This window comes from Eurosta solidaginis, chromosome 4 (assembly GCF_040869045.1).
Source record: "Eurosta solidaginis isolate ZX-2024a chromosome 4, ASM4086904v1, whole genome shotgun sequence".
NCBI lineage: Eukaryota > Metazoa > Arthropoda > Insecta > Diptera > Tephritidae > Eurosta > Eurosta solidaginis.
The window spans coordinates 32,094,089-32,116,419 of NC_090322.1; the positions used below are offsets into that span (position 1 = coordinate 32,094,089).

The following is a 22,331-nucleotide window of genomic DNA, read 5'->3' on the forward strand; positions in this document are numbered from 1 at the left end:
ATTACAACTCAACCTGTCAAAAAAAATGTCGGTTGAGTTGTCTAGTCTATTGAAATTACCCCAGCGGATTAGGGGGCTTAGAATATGCCTGTCGTAAGAGGCGACTAAAATACCAAATTGATTCAAGGAGTTGTGTAGTGCAACCCTCTCAAGGGGTTGCCAGCGCAATATATAGCTTATCCAACCCAACTGTCAACTTCACCTACCCGTGGCGAATCCTGTTTCAATAACAGCCGATGATCTGGCGACCACGAACACCCCATGGATCTAGGGGGTTGGAGGGCGGTATGACCTAGAAGGTTTCATGTGGTCATACCAAATCGTTCCCGAGATGGTCGGGTTGGGCCTTTATGGTGCTTGTTACCGGAACGTATTGGATCTGCATCCGGCACAGAACCAATAACATCGATAACACTCTCCAAGGCCTTCGTGGAGAGTCCTTATCGTTACAGCAACAACATCACATTGAAATTCATGAAATCAGTTCCATGAAACAAGAAAACACGAAATGGGCAAAATTAAAGAAAAAAGGAATTATGTGGCAAAGTTTTTGAAGTGTTTGTCAAAAGTTACAAACTGTCATGAATTTTTCTTTTATAATATTGTAATGAATTCTGGGTAATTCCTGAAATTTATACACCTTCTGCTAACGTTCGTATCGCTGAACTGTCGAATATATAACTCCAATATTCAGTATTGCAAAATGGTCATTATTAGACTACTTTGGAAGTAGTACAATTATACTTCACTTCACAATAGCGTGTTTAAATCAAACTGATTACTGATTTCTCAGCTTGTTCTACTTTTATACTCTCGGTTTTCTCGTTCACCCATTTCTCCTAAGGTCTAGTCATTTCGCGAACAGTTCGAGAACAATTGTATCTCATGTTTGGTTACCAGCTATATACATGTATATTTGTAGTTTATGCTTTTCTTATAGCCATTTGCGTATTTATGTGTGAGTAACTACTTCGGCTGATGACTACATGTGTGTGTGTGAGATATCTCTTCGTTGCCTTGTACATAAGTGTTGCCGCTTGCTGTGTTTTGTTGTTGCGATTATTTACTAACAGCTTAGTTATGCTAATATTCGCCACAATATCATTGTTTGGGTTAAAAATATAATATTAGAGATTCAAAAAATGATAAAATCGGCGAAAATTCCCGTATCCGGGTGGAAGGGGGCGTTGTCCGGCTGTACCTATAGGCAAACAAAGATGATATCTCCGGCATTTCCAGTAGGGGTACAAAGAGGACGTATCGAACAGTTTATAAAGGATAGTAGGTAGAAAAGGATCTGTCCGACAGTATCCATAGGAGTGTAAAGAGGAAGTGTCCGACACAGGTACAATTGGTCTCTCCATGGGGTATGACCAAACAAAATGGATACCCCCAACTCATACATAGACATCCGGATTCATTCTAGACTAATTGCATTTTTCAGGACTGCTATAACTGTATTATTGAGCGAGTTATGCCGCAAAAACGTTTTATCTGAGCACTTAGAGCTATGGTATATGTGTATATATCCAGAGTCACCTTCGCCATTGGTTTGGCAAGCCCTTCGAGTGTATTTTTGCGTTTGACAGCTTCCCTGCAATACCGATGCCGTTCAGAGTCGACATTAAACATTGAGGTCCACCGATTTGTAGCTAATTGAAAGGGCAGCGCATCCTTGGAGGTATATCGCGTTAATTATAATGTTGTTATGTATGTATATCTTAAATAATACTGACGGAATTGTTTTTTTTTTTTTTTGTTTTCAAGATCCTACTTATCTAAGTTATAGAGTTATGCTGCAAACCCTCTTTTTCTGAACAATAAGTTACATAGAAGCTATATGTATGTATGCCATAATGATCCCAATCTGTCGGTTACAACACAGCAAAAATATCTTATAAAGGTTTAGAGGAATGTTACAGCTACAAATTTAACTGATTGTGAAAACATAGATCAGGACTTTTGGCATAAACAAATGTCCAACAAGATCTTGGAGAAGCTCCATGCATATGCATATAAAATTATATGGAGCTAAATGACACACAATGCGTAAAGGATTGGCGGACTTTGATAAAAATTTGAAGGGCATGGAACTATATCGTATATTATTGAAATATTTTGGGATTATTTCGGAACATTTTCGAATCACTTCAGAATCATTTCGATACTTTATCGGAACCGATCTGTAACGATTTCAGGATCGATTCCGGATTATTTTAGGTTTCACTTCGGAACAACTTCAGGATCATTCCAAGACTATTTCGATACCATTTCGGTACAGTTACAGGATAACTACAAAATAATTTCGAGACTATTTCGATATCATTTCGGGAAAACTGAGAATCATTTCGCGAATGTTCCGGAAAATTTTTGGACAGTTTAAGCATCCATTTGTGGTACACTTTGGGTCTCTTTTTTTTTTTTTTTAATAATTTTGAGACTATTTCGGGATCAATTCGCATCAACTTCAGGAAAATACAATATAATTTCAGGATCACTTCGGGATTATTTTTTAGACTATTTCAGAACTAATTTGAAACAATATCACTTTGAGATTGTTTTTGGAACAATTTCGAGATAATTCCTGGATTATTTTCGTGCACATTCCGCCACGTACTTGTTTAAGTTAAGGGAGTCTTTCCTATTTGATTATTTTGATGGCGAGGTAATTTCGAAATCGTGTTGAAATGATTCTAAAGTCATTCCGAAATATAGGAGAAACGCTCCCTAAGAATATACGATAGAGTTCCAAAAATTTATGGATCACTGGATCGAAAGACAAAATAAAATCTGATATATATAGCACACTTAAGGTTATGTGGGATTGCGGAGAAAATACCTAAGACTATCTGCTCTTTTCCACGACTGTCTTAGACCAGTTAAATTGGAACAGATTGTTTGATCGATTTTTTCTAAAGAGTGTACGTTACTTTAATAAAAGTTAATGAGACATGATGACAGATAGTTATGTAATTGCAATGCAAAATAAATTTAATGCAAATAAGGTGCAATAATTATGTACAAGAGCTGTGGAAAAATGTAAATTCGTTATGAGCAGATGGAGAAATAAATAAAATAAAGCGTGTAATAATATATGACGATAGAAGAATGGCAGTTAAGGATAGAATTAGATAACATTTTTGCACGCAAAATTTGCATGAAAAATATTATGAGAAATATAATAAAGTAAAACAATTTTTTTAATATTATTACAAATTATTTGTGTCGGTGAGAAAAAGAATAAAAATAAAATGCGTGCTGATAATGGCAAAACAAAAAAAATATTATAAATTAGCACAATATATAGAATGCGTGTTATTATGTTAAAACAATTTTTTTTCATTTAAAATTATGCTTTTGTGCTTGTTACAATAATTTTATGCTGGCTTGAGAAAAAATTACAAAGCAAACAAAAAAGCGCGCGTATGCTTGAGATTGTTTTGCTGCAGCTTGGCGCACAACAAAAGCTTAATGTGTGAAAATTGTAACGCTAACAAATATAATATATAATTTTACGCTTTTGTATCGAAAAGTATATATATTTTTTGCCAACTTACGTAATCAGCAAACACATGTGCATAATATATCTATCTATGTTTATTTTATAACGCCTGCATTTTATGTTGTGGCCCCTGAAACTCACACATAAATTAGCATTATATTTAAACAAAAAGTAAATACACATAATTATGTATGCAGCCATGAACATTAAGGTGGGCCAAAGTTTTTTTAGCACTAAAAAAGGCCTCAGCAATTTTTAATTTCTTATATAACTAACACTGAACTTCTTACTCTAATTGCTCCTCGTCTTTTTCTTCTTAATTTCCCACGCATTTTGCGTCGTTATTCTCCGATTCCTATGGGCCTTTTCCTTCCCTCCCTTCTTTACTCCTCTTCAATTCCCTTTATCTTTCACTTTACTGCGCTTATTAATATCTTACTTCTCTTCTGGTCCTCCCTAAATATTCCTTTAAGTTCCTTTTTCGTCTTTCCCTACCCTCCTTTTTTTTGTTTTTTTTTTTTTACGTTGGGACACAACACTACCCTCAAGTGGCCCAATGAAACGAGGCTAATCCTGTTCGTGTGTCCACATCTCGTGGGACCGCCGCTAGGCATAACGTCACGGGGGAAAGAGCGGTTTAGTCGCCACTGCTTCGCACATTTCTCTGCGCTCCCTTTCAGCATGCATCAAACGCGTCATAACGTGGCAACTCCAGATGGTCGCCCAGTTCTAACGTCATACAGAGCGGTTATTTCCCTTGACAGCAGATCTTCTGGGATTTTCTGAGATATAACAAGGATTGCGTCGACAAAGGCCGTGAAGTACTTGCTATTCGTTAACAGTAAATTAGGTAGCTTTCCCCCTGGCCGCCGTGGTTGGGCATTATTCGCATTAGGGCTCCGCTAACTTTAAAACCGTTCTCTCTTACCGCCTTGAAGTGCTCCTTAAAGCCAGTTTGGAGTCAATGTTTACTCCTATATATTTCAACAAGTAAGGCTTCGAATTTATTTGATAATCTCCTATGCCTGGTGGTAACTCATCTATAGTCTCTCTAACCACATGTTCGTCAGTCATTCCTGTATTTCTGCCATGAAAAGCTTCTCAGTGAAATGTTATCTGCTTGCAGCTGTCGCTCGGAGCCAGCATAAAACATGTAGGTCCCGTTCCGCCAATTTGTAGGAAAATATAGAAATAGCACGACGCCAATCGGAAGAGCACCTCGGCCTTAATCTCCTTGGAGGTAAATCCCGCCAAGCATTTTTTATTCATCTACTTTCGGTCAGGCAACAAGATATTCAATAGACTTTAAAGTCTCTTCGTACTGAAAAGCTTCATAATTTTACTGAAGCTCAACCTTTCTTAACTTCTTAAAATATTTCGAGTGGTTCTACACAACTTAATACCTCCACATTTAAATCATACCTTTTCCACCGTTATGAATATCAGCATTGGCTTTGGATGCATGTTTGCATGCAGCTGCGAAAGTGTTCCTGTCACCAGGGACCGATCCATTTGCAGAAAATCTATTCACGCTTCGATTTTACTGAAATTTGGTATATATGTAGCCCTTGTCTAGATTAGTATTTTCGATACTTTTTTTCGGGTAGTAGATCAGGGACCGACTGGGAGTGGGACGGGAAATAGGACTGGACTGAGACTGTTACTTGGACTTGGGCTGGCACTGTGACTGGAACTGGAACTGAGACTGAGAAGAGAAAAGATTTAGACTAGGATAGAGATAGAAATAGATGGCGCGGAAAAGACTGAGGGGGAGAAAGAGGCAGAGGGGGAGTGAATAAAAGGTAAGAGAACAGGGGGAGAGAGAGTAAGAGGTAAAAACTTCTTAAAAGTTATGCAAATATACCAAAGTTAGGGCAGAACAACGTCTGCCGTATCTATTAGTTTTCAGATATAGTAAAGTGACTTCGTTGAGAATTGCAAATTTTAATAAAAATGTAATTATTATTACTTTATTCCTTATCACAATCAACCATCTATCGCTGCTTTTTATTAATGTTTATTGTTTAATAACCTACACATCCAATATAGTGTAGTGAATTTAAAGAAATTCCTGCTTATTTTGCAGCTTCTGTTGACGTTCGAAGTTCGACAGTTCAGTCGAATAAATAGCTTAAATATTCAGTATAGCAAAATATTATTTTTACACTACTTTGGTAGTAGTGCTTCACAATTACAATACCCGCGTTCTTCAATTATAGCATTAAAATTAAACTGATTCCTTATTCCTAAGCTTCCGTTGATTTTATACTCTCTGTTGCCTCGTACGCATGTTTATTTATATTCACCGTCCACCCTTCTCAAGCAGTTGCTTATTTATTTCTTATTTATGTACTCAACCTCACGTTTGCTTTCTTGTTATATGCGTGTATATGTGTGAGCGATAACTTGTGCTCTTAGCTGTGGACTAAATGTATGTATGTGAAATATTCTCTTCGTTGTTGGCTTCGCTGTTTACATGTACGTGTGGCTGCTTGCTTTGATAATGTTGTGCATTTATTTAGCAGCAGCTTAGTGAAGTATCGTCCTGCTAATATTCGCCACAGTAGTATAAATAAATAAATAAATGTAAGGCGCGATAACCTCCGAAGAAATCTAAGGCCGAGCTTCTCTTCCAATTTGCGTCGTGCTCCTCTTGATTTTCCCTACAAATTGGCCGGACGGGACCTACATGATTTTATGCCGACTCCGACCGGCATCTGCAAGGCAGATGAGTTTTCACTGAGAGCTTTTCATGGCAGAAATACACCCGGAGCGGTTGCCAGGGGCGACCCCGCTTAGAAAAATTGTCTTCTAATTGAAAAACCTTATTTCTAAAATTTTTGATGTTGCTTTGCTCGGGGTTTGAATCCAGGGCATCCGGTGTGGTAGGCAGAGCACGCTACCATCACACCACGGTAGCCGCCACAGTAGTATATATCTGTGATGAAATCACCTTCTTAATCGACCAAAGTAATACATAGCAAAAAGTATTTATATATAACCAAGCGTAGTTTAAAAAATAGTTAAACGCGAGCGAAACACGAACCAAACAAGAAAAAACAAATCAAGAATTAAATCATCATTAATTAAAGCAACTGAAAGGAAAAAGTAATGAATTATAAAATAAAATGCAAACATAACAAAAAGAAAAATTGCTTATGAAAAGAACTTCTTGTAACAAATTACTTACCGAAACCAATGACCGCAACAATCGTTACCACAAATTGCTTTGCTTGCTTACCTTCCATCATAACTGCGGTTATTGCCATTTTACGGTAATTCTACTCCGTAAGTAAAAAGGGAATGAACGAAGTGTGGAAATTGGTAATATAGAGGTAAGAGGTAATAGATATAGCCAACTTACTTGTGTTGAGTAAACAAATACCTTGGTGCGATAAATAATATGTAGAGGATTTAAGGGGGAGATAAGTTAAGGCAAACAGAGAGACAGGTATTAGCCGCAATCTTTTGTAAAAGGGTTAGGAAAAAGTACACCGCTCGATTTCAAGATTTTCTTTCGGAAATTGTTTGGTGTACGTACCTACTAAGGCCCCACAAATTTAGAATAAATATGTAACTTAAATATTCAGTATAGCAATATGTTATTTATTTACACTACTTTGGTAGTAGTGCTTCAAAATTACAATAGCCGCGTTCTTCAATTATAGCATTTAAAATTAAACTGATTTATTATTCCTCAGTTTGTGCTGCTTTTTACTCTCTGTTGCCTCCTTCGCATAATTACCCAAGGGTCTAGACATTTCACGTTCACGTTTTTTGATGAAGGAAATACTACGCCACAATATTAACATAATCATCCCTCACATTACATACAATCCCATACCAACCTTTGTACGCATTAGATATTAACTACCGTGCATATATACTGAATCATATATATTTTCGCCAGATACATATCTTCCCTACAACATCCGTGCAAGTGCAATGCATTCTGGCGATCATGCACAAGCAAAAGGTTGGAAATTTCATTCGCTTTCACGCAATAGGAAGCAATTCTCAACTTATTAATAGGCGTCAGTGTATGAAAAGATAAACTAAAACTTAATAGGGACGATTTCTCGTAGGTGAATGAAGTGGCTGCCAGCTGCTGTGATAGCTAGCAGGGGCTTCCTTTTGGGTCTGAGGCGAGTTGTTTACCAAGTCTGTTCCGTCAGACGAGTCTTACCCACTGTCCATAGGGAAACAAAACTTTTGCCTACATTTCTCCTGAGTAAAGTTTGATTTTAGAGTTTTGACCGTTTCCCCTCCATCATCACTCTATGTACTCTATTCTCTCTCTCTCTGTGCAGAACCGTCACCATGCTTGGATCGCAACTACCACGTTGATATTGCCTACGGGAAGTCGCTCTCCTCTGTCTCTCTCTTTCTCTCTCTCTCTTAACTGTATTTAAGATTACCATATATTAATTTACTGTATATTTATTAAGGTAGGGAAGTGGGACCTCCACCCGATTTTCTATCGGCTGAGATACCTCAGGCTTTGACCAAACCCAACTCATAGTTCCTTACCAATTCTCCCCTTTGTAAAATCGAATTGATTCAACGCCGTTTATTAACTCAAGTTAGTGATTGTTTTACATCTTTTTTAAGAATACACTGAGTGCTTTTTGCAACTCCCTTTCAAAAGATTGCCGCTATTATAATAAGATGTACCGCCTTTACTGCTTTTATCTTGGCTTATAACTGTTATGTAAAGACTTTTTATTTTTATATATTTTTTCTGTTTTTCATTTAATTCTACGAAATATTCCTCATACCCCCAAATTAGCTTGGCAATTAGCAGCTAATTTATGCAATAATTTTAGCATTATTTTCCAACAACGGTTATTAGTTCTCTACCCACACGTGTTTGAAAAGCATCTTAACAGGCGCCACTTCTTTTGCGCGCGCAAATTGATATATCTCTAGCTAGAGGCACTACAAGTACAACAGTAAATGATGATTTATTCGAGTTGAGGCACGGCACACCTTAATGGAAATGTTAGCGACCTACGCCGACTAATGAGCTTAGACCTTTTGTGATCTCCATCGCTAGGTTGATATTTTAAGCCAAATCTAATAGGAGATTGGCCACGTGATCGTACCTTCCTTAGAACCATCATTTCCAATGGAGAGCTCACTTACTTTTGCAAACATTTCATGGATACTATTTGAGATCATATATTTTGCGAACTTAAAAAGAAATAAACTTTTCTTCCAAGCTTCTTAAAAGTGCACAACTTTTTTGTATTCCTTAAGGTGGGGCGAAGAAACAGAGAAATTTGTCGTTTTGGAGGCAAAATCGTATTCATGCAGGTAGAAGGTGTTCGGCTGGAGTCTTTCTGTTTGGCTAGCCAGTTTATTTCTTCACAACTTGCATTTATCTATCATCGAGTCTTGAATTTGGTATGACCACATGATCAAAGTCACCATCATAAAAAAAATGCCCAAAGGGAGCCGAATTTCTCTGGAGCGGCTTTCGGAATCTCAACACGCCTATTGGTGTTCAGAAACGGCTGTTTGGGTCGAGACTCGCAGGGTTTGGGCGGAACTCGCGAGGAATCCCTTCCTAAACAACTGAGAGAAATCGTAAGTTCTACTTCCTAGGACCTACGCTTCCCACTGCTTTCTAGATCTGACCAAAGTTTTCATTTTTTTTTAGGTTGACGGGTAAGTAAGAGGAGAAAACATCTTTTCCTCTGCCCATTCTGCGTTACGCTCTGTTGCCTTCTTCTTCACGTCTTTCCAACATATCTCTATTTTCTCTTCCTACTTTAAACGATTTTATATCGTAGCTCATGCATGTCTGTGCAAATTGCCGGATTTTATTACCATGCTCTCATATTAGCATAAAGTAACGATTGTTTTTGTAAAGTACCGGTAACGTACATTACGCACGCATACATATAGCTGTGTCTTAAAATAATTGGTTATGTGGTGGAATACTCTTTTTTTTACATATGTATATTTTTTTGCTTGATGGTTTATAAAAATTAGTTCTGCTAGCTTATTTACATATGTACATTAGGGTGATCTTTATTTTTCAAAAGTGTTTCTGTTGGCGATCGAGAGGTTGCAAGATTTCATTTAGGCGCAAAACTTTCAACTTTTTAGAAATTTGTTTAGCACGCAGTTTTGTAGTTCAATAAATTTGACTTTAACAACATGCAAGTTTTAAAACTCTAACGACTTTCGTTCAGTTTTGGGAATTTTTTTCTTGTTTTTATTGTTGAAGCTGGTGTAGCGTTGCGATGTTGTTGTTTTTGTACTTGTTTCATTTGTCAGTCTTTAAGTTATTGTAGCTCCTTGTTCGAGATCTCGAGGCAACAATTAAGCTGGGTCCTAGAAATCTTCTATATTTGCGAAGAGGACGGAGTTATTCTATAACATATGTCTTTGCACCTGATTGGGGGTTTCCGTTTGGTCGTCAAACAAATTCTGGTAATAATATGGTCACATTCAGTCTATGTGAGGTCTTTGCTGACCAGTTCAACCTAACGTAAGGTTTTCAGTTTTTTTAACTATTACCGTTGTTATGAATTAACTTACCTGTGAATGAGGTATATATTTTTGTTGCTGTTGTTGTCATAAAAAATAAACAAATTGGTTTAAGTTGTCCTATTATACAGTGCGGTCATTCTGGCACGTACTAACCAACAAATTAATTTGTACATATTTTAAATGCTAGATTAAGATACATATATACATCAGGGAGTGCAAAAAACAATTCCCGATAGAAAGCTTTGATTAACATGAAGGGACATCTTTACAGCATTTGAGAAAGGACAAATGTGTTTCAGAACAGATCAAAAACATTAATAAAATAATTTTCAAAAAATATATTTGCCCTTTTTCAAATTCATTTGCCCATAACTCAAATTCATTTAACCATTTCACACAAAGATTCGCCCACTTCTCATAGACATTTTCCTCTTCTGAAATATATTTGTACTTTTCCCAAATTCGTTTGTTCATATCTCGCCCATTTCTCAAATACATTTGGCCTTTTCTCCAAAACTAAGGCCGAAAGTGGTACTGGGATCGAAACTAGAAACTGAAGCCGATACTGTAATCAGGACTCAAATCGAAATCGGAATAAAAATTGGAACCAAAGCGAATCGGAAATTTGAGTCGAGATTGATCCACTGTACCGGGCCGAAACGAAAATCAAAACTTGAACTCATATCAAAACCGAAACCAAAATAAATACTGAGGCCGAAGCCAACACTGAAGCTAGGACTGAAAACTGAAACTGAAACCGAGAACGAGACAAAAACTATGGTTGTAAGCTGATTCGCAACCGGACGCGAATTAAAACTGAAGTTCAGTAAAAAACTGAATCCGGGTTTGTAAAGGAAACCGGAAAAGAAAAAACTCGAGCTGATAAGAGAACTGTAGCAGGAGGCGAAATCTGTACTAAAACTAGAACTGAAAGCAGAACGGAAGCATGACGGAAATAGAGTGAAGCCAGAAGAGAAACGAAACCAAATTCCAGCAATGCATTTTAAAGATATTTATGAAATAAAAGTCAGCAACTGAATTATATAAACGATTTTTTGATATACAAGTTATTGAGTGGAGGTTTTTGAAAATCCACTCAATAGATGAGGTTTAAATTGAAATCTTTCTAAAAATCCAATGAATGGACCGATTTTGCTCTTAGTTGAAATACACAATAACTATTGATAGAAAGTGTTTCGAAATTTACTCGATAGGTGGCGCTGTGGTAAATTGACTCTCCACGTATCAAGTTGGAATCTCGAGAGGATTTTAAGAAACCTCTGAAACGTCAAAGATAAAGATAAACAGTAAGAAAAATGTGATACAAAGAGGGAAAAAGTGAGAGAAAGGGAATAGCAAAAGGACCAAAGGGAGATATTGAGATTAGGAGAAAGAAGCAGCGCCAAAGTATAAAGCAGATGAATCTAAAAAAAGAGGGGCGAGCGATTAAAATGTAGAGACGAACAGAGAGAAGAAACATAAATATGGGAACTGCGAGACCGATATAAAATATTAAAGGTAAGGAGCCATAAAAAGAGGACTTGGTGCAATATACCTCGGATAAGATTTAGGACGAGCTTCTTTTCCAATTTGTGTCGTGCTACTTCTAAGTTTCTCCTACGAATAGTTGGAACGGGACCTACATACAAACATGTTTTAGGCCGACTCCAAATGGCTAGGCAGTTGATTTTTTGCTGAGAACCTCTTCATGGCAGAAATACACGCGGAGTGCTTTCCAAACCACTGCCAAGAAAAACGTTTTCTAAACTATTTTGATGTTGTTTTTACGGAGCCTTAAACCCAGGTCCCCGGTGTGACAGACGAGTACGCTATTACCACATCGCAACGGTCGCCAATAAAGAACTATATGTAGGGTTTTTTGGAGTTATGGGAGGGAAAGCGATATATAGAAAGAAAATTGCTTTTTGTTATTGATATTAGAGAAAAATTACAAACTTTGCACACGGTGATGATAACTAGGACATGTTTCTGAATTTTACTTCTTCATCAGCCAGCTTTTGGGAAGCTGAGTTTCGAACTCGAAATCTCCTACATGCATGCTGTTTCGAAGGCAGATGCCTTCATCCACTTAGATATGAATGCCCCACCGAACGCTTGGAAAATGTCTTGCTATTTCTTTTATATACAATAAGGTACTTAGTAATATACAATATGTTTCCAAATTGCGGAGAATAGGTTTAGGCGTGCTCAACAGAACTTGTTCAATTGTATAAAGCAATATGAGCCTGCTTCGCTAATTAAATATAGCAAAAAATGTTTTTATAAATCGATATAACTCTGAGTGTTTCGAAAATATCGGAATCATTTGGGGTTTTTTGAGATGCCGTAAGGTTTTGATTCGCGTTCAGATTGTGTAGATTTGGAATCATGCTAGTACTGCTTCCAGGGCTATTTTGGGTTCATTTTGTGACCATTTTGGAATCATACGGGTTTGTTTACAGAATCAATTCCGAATAATAGTTTTATTTTGCTACAATCCAGGATTTTATTCAAACTGGTTCTTACACGTTCTGTCCGATGCCTAGCCTTTTCGAAAATATATTTGCATAGTTATATAGCAGACGCAATCTGACTACGCTGGAGTGGCAGCTTGGAATCTCACTCCCAGCATTATCCAAATTCCAACTACACATATTCCAGACATGACCAAGTCCTAAAGCGATAAAGCGCAATCTATACACAGATCCCCCACATATTCCAATAATTTTCATAAAAATGATTTCTATATTTTGTCAGGATTTTAGAAGCCCCTGGTTCTTGTGTATATTTGTTTCTGTTATGAAATTTCTATGAGCCATATTTGGAAGGCTTTTAGGCCAGGATTTAGCCTTTTCGAGATATGTTATTTGTATATTGCCTTTCTGGATTTTGTTATGTCTGTACCTATTCCGAAATGCCCGATTTATGGCTTTGTGGGATTATGAAGATCCGCTGTCTGAGACTCGGCAGAAATATGTACAATTTGATCAAAATTTGTTGTCATTTATTTTTCACCGCCACTGTATATGACTTATTAATAAAGTTAAATGAACCTACATTTGAAAATTGCGCATATAAAAAGAAACTGTTTACAAACTTACAGACCACAAATCATGGCACAATAAATATCTATTTAAAAACAATTTATTTGAAAAAAAAAATAATAATAAAATAAAATAAACAATTTTGAGAAAAAAGTTCATAATCCTACAAATGTGCACAGTGTTCAAGCAATCAACTTTTATCGCCCTACAAATCAAAATTCCTAAACGTTAAATTAGAAATGAACGCCATAAAAGTCGAAAGAACACTCAAATATTTTCTAAATAAAAAATTTGCAAAAGACGAATTGCACGCACAATATTTGCCCGTTCGATTTTAATAGTCGTTCTAATACTTTTGGCATACAATTTTTTGAGCTTTCACAGCTGGCGGCATCGGAGCTCATCATATGAACGCTTGTCTGGCAGACTTGACTGCCTATTTGTCTGCCTCGTAGCTGAATTACAATGGGTTGAGCTTTTGGTGTTTTTAATTTTCTCATTTTATTATTTTTTTTTTTTTTTTGATTTTCTGGCACAACTTGTAAACAGGAAACATTTTTCGTTGGCATTTGTAAGCAGTCAACTGTCAAATTGTGTTTATGCGTTGAATGAATGCAAAAAAAAACATGCAAAAAGCAACAAATTTTGATGTAAATACTTCGACCTGCTTCACATTTGGGCTAAATTTATGCTTTTTGTGGACGTGTGTATATGTATGTAGGTTTGTTGTAAGAAATGTTTGGAGAAGAAAATTATTTGCATATCAATAAGAAGTCGAATTGAAATTTTTTTCTTAATTTAAATTTTTTTTCGCAAGTTTTATCAATTGTATTTTTTTTTATTTTCTTCGATAGTTCAAAATTTTTTTCATGAATCGTGTAATTTAAACCAGGCAAAGCAATCTGACAAACGCTTTAAAAAAAATTTCGAATATTTCCAATATTTTATGCAGATTTTTTCGCGGTTTTTTGAGTTTGTTTTTTATGATTGAAAAAAAAAAATGTTATATTTAAATTTCAATTATAGAAAAATTAAAAAAAAAAAAATTATCGTAATCAATGCCTATGGCAATAATTTTGATTGAAAATTTTTTTTTTTAATTTGGAATAGAAGACATTTTTTTTATAACACCAGCCATAGCTGCGCATGAAAATCGATGTGTCTATAAAAAAATTTTAATTATAGGAAAATTAAAAAAATCAATCATTATCAATGCCTATGACAATAATGTTTATGATAATAATTTTTTTTTTTATGATTGAAAAAAAAAAAATTTTTTTTATAATTTGGAATAGAAGAAAATTTTTTTTAACACCGGACATAGCTGCGCATGAAAATGGATGTATGTATCTATAAAAAAAATTTCAATTATAGAAAGATTAAAAAAAAAATTATCATAAAAATTATTGTCATGAGCCTTGAGCTCGTATTCGAATCTGGAGTCCTAATAAAGCACAAGTTATAATTTTCTCAATATTAACATTGATTATCGAAAATTTTTTGCCCCGAAGGTTGTTCTAGATCTTCTGCCAACCAAGTGTGCATAATTTTGTGTGAAGTCGCATTGATAGGTTCCAATCAACCGACGGTGGGCTTCAATCTTTCCCACAATACGCTTAACTATGCTAAGAAGGCTGATTCCGAGATAGTTGGCACAGTTTGCAGGATCCCCTTCTTGTAGACTCGGAAAAGAACACTAAAGACCTTTTCTTTTCAGAAAAAAACGTTGCCCTCATGATGCACTCTTAAACTCTAATTATAGAAATAGGTCACCTGGAGCAAAATGGCTCTATTTGTAGTGAATGGCACCATTTTCCTTATTCAGTGGAAAATATTTTTTTTGAAAGGTACACACAATCACACGAGAGAGCTGAAAATAATCAACAGAGTGACATGTGCAGAACAGAACACTCCATTACATTCCAATTGCCTGGCATGCACTCGTCCGACCAAATAAGCTGATGCATGCACCTTGGCTATTGCTATTCTGACTTCATCATATTCAGATGGGGGATTAATTCCATCTGAGAAGTGTTCCCTTCACAATCTTAGTACTGAACATCGGTTACCGAGTCGCCATTTCGTTTTTACAAGAATAGGGCACGGGTTTAAAACCTTCTGTATGTCGCCAATTGTTTTGGTAAAATTTGTGGGCGTTGTTCCTGGTGGCCAGCAGCTCAAGTTCCTCGCACCCACGCCTTTTTGCCTCTGCCTTTTTCTTGCTGTAAAGGCGTCTCGCTTCCTTTTTCATCTCGCGGTAGCGTTCACACACTCTTCTTGATGCGTTCGCTTTTAACGCCCTGTAGGCGGCGTCTTTTCTTTCGGATGCAACGCGAGACTCTTCAGCGTAACTGTTGTTTTTCCGTGGTCGCCGGTGACCAGTTTTTCCTCGGCGATACGAAGTGATTTAGTAATACTACTGCTCCTGCATTCCAACGGGTTGACTTGTGCTCTAAGATAGCAGTTGTGAGGGTCGAGTGGCGAAATCATTGACAGTCTGTTGCGATTGCAGTCTTTCGATGTACAGCTTTTGTTGTATTTTTTGTTCCTTGCTTTTAGCTGCGCAGAGGCGGGTACCTATTTGGCGGCGAGAAAGTGATCCGAGTCGATGTTAGATCCTCGAATCGTGTGCGCATCTAAAGCACTTGTGACATGCAATCCGTATATCACAACGTGGTCGACCTGAATGCGTGTATTGCGTCCGGTGTTTATATAGCGCAACGCTTGATTCAAGACAGGGGCACGCTTGCAGCCGCAGCTTAAGGTGGTCAGACGCTGCCGATGAAATCCTCCAGCTAGCCCTTAAACCGAATTTGTCGGATAGGCCTAGCCAGTTTGTCGCCTTCTCACATTAGCTCACCGCTAAAGGAATGTTCAGTGACTCTGGACGTAAGCGACAATCGCTCTGGCCATTCCCTGGTGGACGGCGCCCAGAAGCTTTTGTACACTTGCATGAACTTGTGCTCATGCCCTCGGGTCACTTAAGTAAAAGCTTACATGTCTCTATCGGCTGATTAGTGTAGCTCCCATCTGTATTTTTCACAGTGCCAATTCGATTACTGTGATCTCTAAAGAAACCTTTTATTTATTACAAAAATTAGATATCGTCGCTTGGCGCGCAATACCGCGTATTCGCAAAACGCAATACCGCGTATATACCAAAATTTCCAAAAACGAGATTTCGTTACCCCGACTAGGACTCATCGCCCTTAATGTATTTACGTTAAAATTCCGCCGTTTTTATCAACAAAACCTCAAATAAAAATAAAAGCAATACAGCGTATAAAATAAAAAAAAAATTTGGGCGCAATTCCGCTTATATTTTAGTTCTCACTATTACACAAAGATGTGTAGAGTTGAATGTAGGCCTTATTTTAGTAACTTTGTAAATATACGCTTTGATTTTTTATCTATATATATAAAAAGAAGTGTACATTTTGATTGTCACTCCATAACTCGAGAGCGGCTCGACAGCTTGCCATGAAATTTTTAGGAAAGATACAGGAAGGAGAGATGATGGTTAGTTGATTTTGAAATACCAAATCGGTTTAGACATTCTTGAGTTATGATTTTTTTTTAGAAAAAATTCAAAATTTAAAAAAAAAAGTTTACATTTCGGTCCGACCTAACGAAAAAAATCGATCCAACCTATTACAAGTTAATTTCATTGACAGCATACAAATGTTAAACAGATGAACCTGTCCAAATGCAAATGTTTATCAATCACTTTCTTCTGATGGTAACTATTGTTCACGCCTGCCTTTCCAACATATCTTCGTTAAGTTAATAATTTGCATACATACAAACACACACTCCCACTCATCGCACGCATTCATGCTTTTGTTGTACAACGTAACGTCACCGTCTTCGCTTTTGTTTTCCGCTTTTTTTTATCATTTTGCTATTATCGCATATTCCTCAATGCACTGCACTCCCACTCCCACTGCAGCAACATAATGCACACTCACCCGCACTAATATTACTTTGCCTATATACTCTTCGCACTCATCGCTTATTTTGTCAACATAAAATAGCAGGACTTTTCCATGGAAAATTCCTAAACATAAATTCTGCTGCCTTAATTGAATTTTTTCTTAGCATCTAAGATCATTGAATTTGTAATCGTCAAAGAGTTACGACAAAATAAAGCTATTTAAAAACCAAATTTCGTTTGCCTATTGATTTGGCATATACATAGATGTAGAAAACGCTCTACATTTCTCCAACTATTATTAATTTAAAAAGTGATTTTAAGTGTGTTCAGTGCAAGAAAACATAGTTAAAAAAGATTTTTTCAATAATTTCATCTTATGCATCAAAATGCCACCAACAAGACGATCAACTATAGGTCGACGTACGCGTAATTCTACCTATATTCCCACAAAGAAAGCATCTTAGAGAAAATCAAATAATATTAATACCAGCTGAAACTGTTGACAGAGAAATTTCTGCTGTTAACAGGTTAACATTGAAATTGGATTGTGTGTGGTGAAGTACAAGACGTGTTCACATGCAAAAAGTTGGAATCTAGCAAAAACTCCTTCTCATTGTGTACAAATTCTCTGATATTATTCAAAAATACTTTCAACCACAGTACACAAGAAAATACGTTCCAATTGCGCCTAAGAAACTGGCAAAAATATCCCACTGGTATTTTTATACCAGTTATACCAGTTGCCTGTTGAAATATGGTTCATGTATGTGCTAGTGCAGTCAGCGTATCAACTCACAGCTTGTGGCTTCTACCGTCAGATGGCGCAACTTAGAACTGCCAACAAGCATTTATTACTTGCTTATGTGAAGCATTACGGTGAATTATGTGAATTATTTAATTAATTTCTTGAGTGAATTATTTAACAAATTAAATTGAAAGTAATTTTTGATTTTTTTTAATTTTTAATTCACAAAATTTGGTTATATTTAGCAAGTCTTAAAATATTGTTTTCTAGTCTGAGCTTTCAACAATGCCTCGAGACGAGCAATGACGAGTCTCAACTCGATTGAAGTTAATCCGGCCATAACAAATTGGATCGGCTCTATGTTAAGCTGCAGAATTTTTACGTCGTATTGGGATCTATGCGAGGAAACAAAATCTGTAAACAGAGGAACGCTGTCGGATGGGGTTTTATCACCAATGCTGTGGACGCTGGTTACCCACCAATTGCTTAGGCGGCTCGACGGAGGACGAGTCAGACTTACGGCTATGCAGATGACGCTTCAGTCATCATAAGCGGCAAATGCCTAACAAAAATGATAAAAACAAAAAGAGGTAACGAAAAGGCCGATAAGTTGGCAAAGGAGGGCGCAACGCTCGCTCCTTAGACTTACAAAGTGGACAATTTCTCTGAAGAGAGGAGACTTAAGACTCACTTTGGGCATACTAGCTGGACACTGCCTTCTGCCGTCACATGCTTAGAAGTTATGCCTCGTCAGTAACAGCAGATGTAGGAAGTGCGAACTGCACGAAGAAACTGTTGAGCACGTTCTGTGTTCGTGTCCTGCGCTCGCCAGGTCAAGGCTCCAGATATTAGGGGCGGCAGAGTTGCCAGGTCTGGAGGCAGCAATTGAGCCAGTTCCTAGAAAACTCATATATTTGCCAAGAGGACGGAGGTATTCTATAACAGAAGTCCTGGCACCTGTTTGGGGTTCGTACGTTTGATTGTCAAACATATACTGGTAACACTATCGACACATTCAGTCTATGTGAGGTCTTATTGACTGACCAATTCATACTAACCTAAAAACGAAATCTTACACTATCCCTGCAAAAATAGCGAGTACTCCATGTATGCATGTATGGAGTACTCGCTATGGACCAATCGAGTGCTCCAAAATTAACTACAATTCATACAAAAAATATGGTCCAATTAACATTGCGATGTCATAGGACTGGACCATATACTCTAGCTCATTACATCAGAGTAATCCATCGAGTACCCAGTATGACACAATTAACGTTGAGATATGCTAGGACTGGACCATATACTCCAGCTCAGCATTACATCAGAGTAATCCATGGAGTGATCCAGTATGACATAAGTGGACCACATGATCCAACAATTTTTGCAGGAATCACGGTTTAGCAAAAGACGTTGTCATATTTGCCTTATCTTTATTTAATTTAATTTTTAATTTGGTAATGAAACATTTTCTCATTTTTCCAGAATCAGAAGGCGAACTCACACGCAAACAAAAAACCTTACCATGGAGTCCACTCTACTGTGTCCTGCAACAGGATGAGCAATCATTTACGGCATACTGTAGTGAGGAGATTTCGGTAAGAACAATTTTTTATGACAAAAAATTATCATTGAACCATATTATCGCTATATAAATTAGTACCTACTTATATAAAATAGGCCAATAACTAATTAATTACAATTCTTAAGAAGAACAAGTAAGATAGTCTAATTTCGGGTGAAACCGAACATTACATACCCAGCTGTGCACTTGAAACGCTGTTGTTGTTTGCTTTGTGTGGTTAATAGTGCTATAAGGCTGCGTTATAAGACCTTTAGGAAAAGTGGGCGTGGTCTTTAACCGATTTTGATTATCTTCACTCAGTCTTTATATTTTTGGCAAGGATAGTGTCTCTGCCAAATTTCAATGTAATATCTTTAACGGCTTTTTATTTCCGGCTTGCTAAGCTTCCAAATTGTCTACTTCTAAATGTTAGTGGTGCCACGCCCATATTCAATTTTTTTTTTGGAAATTGTGTTTTGGGTCATAAAACCAATCTACATACCGAATTGCATCGTCTTAGCAGTATCCGTTTTTGAATTGTCTCATATTTTCCATTTTTCTTAATTTTCGATATAGAAAAAGTTGGCGTCGTTATCGGCCGATTTCGCTCATTTTCAATACCAATCTATTCTGGGTCCAGATAAGCCCGTATACCGAATTTGGTGAAGTTATCTAAATATTTGCTAAGTTATCGTGTTAACGGACGAACAGACGGACATGGCTTAATAAAATTTGTTCTCGATACTGATGATTTTGTTATATGGAAGTCTATATCTATCCCGATTCCTTTATACCTGTACAACCAACCGTTATCCAATCAAAGTTATAATACCCTGTGTACAAGTGCAGCTGGGTATACAATTTTTTAAAAAGTCTGAATATGTGCGCGTGCCAAAATATTGGAAACGACTCTCAACTCAAGGTAGCTCGCAGGTTATGATTCCGCATGTAAGAAGGAGGTAGTCTTCCTAGTATACCGCTTCCCGTTCCAGCATCTAGATTCCCTAAATCTGATAGCAGAGGTAGTAGCTGTAAGCCGTATGTAGAGGTCAAGTGGCAGCTGGTTAAGAATAACATCTAACGCGTCCGTTGGACACGACCTAAGTGCTTCTGTTACTCCTGCACAGGCTGACCGTTGTACTTTGTTAGTTCTTTAATGTTGTTTAGCTTTTTCAGGGTTGGTCACTACACTATCACCCCGTATCATACGTTTTGGTCTTAAACCTCAGTTTCTGCTACTAGTCTCTAGCACGAGTACCGGCGATGTACGTCTTCTCTACTATTCTTTCAATATTGAATTTCCAGTTTATTGTTGTCTATTTCACCTCCAAAGTACTTAAGCTTGTTGAAAGCGCGTACTCTGTGCCGTTAAGTGAGACAGGCGAAATGTAGATATTTTGGTTCTGTTGCTGAAGAGTATCAGTGCTGTCTTGGTTTAGCTAATATTAGGGGCGCTCGATGCCGACCACTTATATCGACTGCTAAGCGCTACCTGTAGGTTTTCGCTTTATATAGTCGGAAAAGCTTCCGAAACTACGATAACCACGCCATCCGCATATTTACCTACCTTTACGGTATTCTTATAAAGCACGAGCAGTATCTCGTTCAGTGCTACAATCCACAGTAGTGCGGAGAGAGTACCACCCTAGGGTGTTCCTCTTTCCACGTTTCAAGTTGTTGTCACCGAGCTCATGTCTGCCTGTATAGTTCTTTTCTTTAGCATTGATTGTGTTCAACCGCATATGTGGCTGTATACTTCGGCACTTTGGAGGGATTTGACAAAAGCGCTGGTTTCTATATTATTGAATGCATCATCTATGTCTGGGAAGGCAGGTAAGGTTCAACCCAACCTAAGAGTGGGTGTGAGAGTAGGAATGGGAGTTTAAGTAGTAGTTGGAGTGGTGAATGGGGTCGCAATAAGAGATGAACAAGAATAAGAAAGAAATGGAGGATAAAGTAGAGGCGAATGGAGCAAGGCTCATTTTTGAAATGTAGGCAAACCAATTTTCGCAGAACAAAGTCTGGTACTCTAGTCTATGTATATTTTTTAGTATTTAGTCCTAGGATCCCCAATAATCAATCACTGCTTAACTGATAATAAATTATTGCTATCTTCTCTCTTTCTCTCCTCTCTGCACCTAAATCACCAAACTAAAAACTCATCATATACCACATATCACAATTAATAACTGTAATACACAAAAAATAACACACAAATTGTGCTAAAACTTGTGTGTGTAACTTGTAGATATTTCCGGCTACACCCAAAAAAGAGGTGGGTGAAATTTTTGAGTTAGTATTGGACATATTTTTTGTGTGAATTTAAAATTTTTACGCCTTTTAAGTTTAATTCGTATGCGTTTAAGAGCCGTATGCAGCTCTAAAGTAAACCAAAATATCCATGTCAAATTACACTCAAGAAATGTTTTTTTCCATTCATAAAACGTATAAATACAGTCACTGTTATCACTGGTATTTAACCGACTGTGTTCCTACAGAGTCGTTGCTCAAAAAATAATAAGACGCACCAAGGCGAATCCATACCAGGTGGTGGCCAGGCGAAATCAACCAATTCGCCGTGCAGAAGAATGTCAAGTCAAAAGAAAATTTTGCATTGATTCCGATTAACTGACATGTTGTAGTACAACGCGTTGTATGGAAAATAATGAAGAAGAAGAAATAGCTGTAGGGATAACAACACCTGGTACTGAATTCGCCTTGCATGTGTTGTTATCCCATTGCTTTTTTGCTTCTTCCTGATTATTTTCCATAACGTTAAGGCACCGTTTACCGACCGGCCTCCTCTATCCGACCATTTTAGTTTTTATTGGTTTAAACATATAAAAAGAGCTAAAAAGCCGTAAAACCGACCCCATTCAATTCGAGAAATCATCGTACGTCAATTGTCAAAACTTGAGTTTCAAACGTTAACGGATACTCTGTCAGTTTAATAAAAGCTACGCAGCAGTACAGTTCGCATCAAATTTGATGCCAAAAAACAAAAATAAACCGGACAAAATAAGAAGTGAGATTTTTTGGAA

The 22,331-nt window shown here is 37.1% G+C and overlaps 1 protein-coding gene across 5 annotated transcripts in view; it reads left to right on the forward strand.

Moving 5' to 3' along the window:
- The window catches only part of raskol (Ras GTPase-activating protein raskol), a 536,164-nt gene that overhangs the window by 138,204 nt on the left and 375,629 nt on the right, over positions 1 to 22,331 (forward strand). For 4 of the 5 annotated variants that reach the window (XM_067781161.1, XM_067781168.1, XM_067781160.1 and 1 more), the window contains exons 3-4: positions 19,212 to 19,324; positions 21,539 to 21,565. In XM_067781161.1, coding sequence (XP_067637262.1) covers positions 19,212 to 19,324; positions 21,539 to 21,565 — 140 coding nt within the window. The remainder of the gene's footprint in view (positions 1 to 19,211; positions 19,325 to 21,538; positions 21,566 to 22,331) is intronic. The other variant, XM_067781163.1, reaches the window with a different exon arrangement.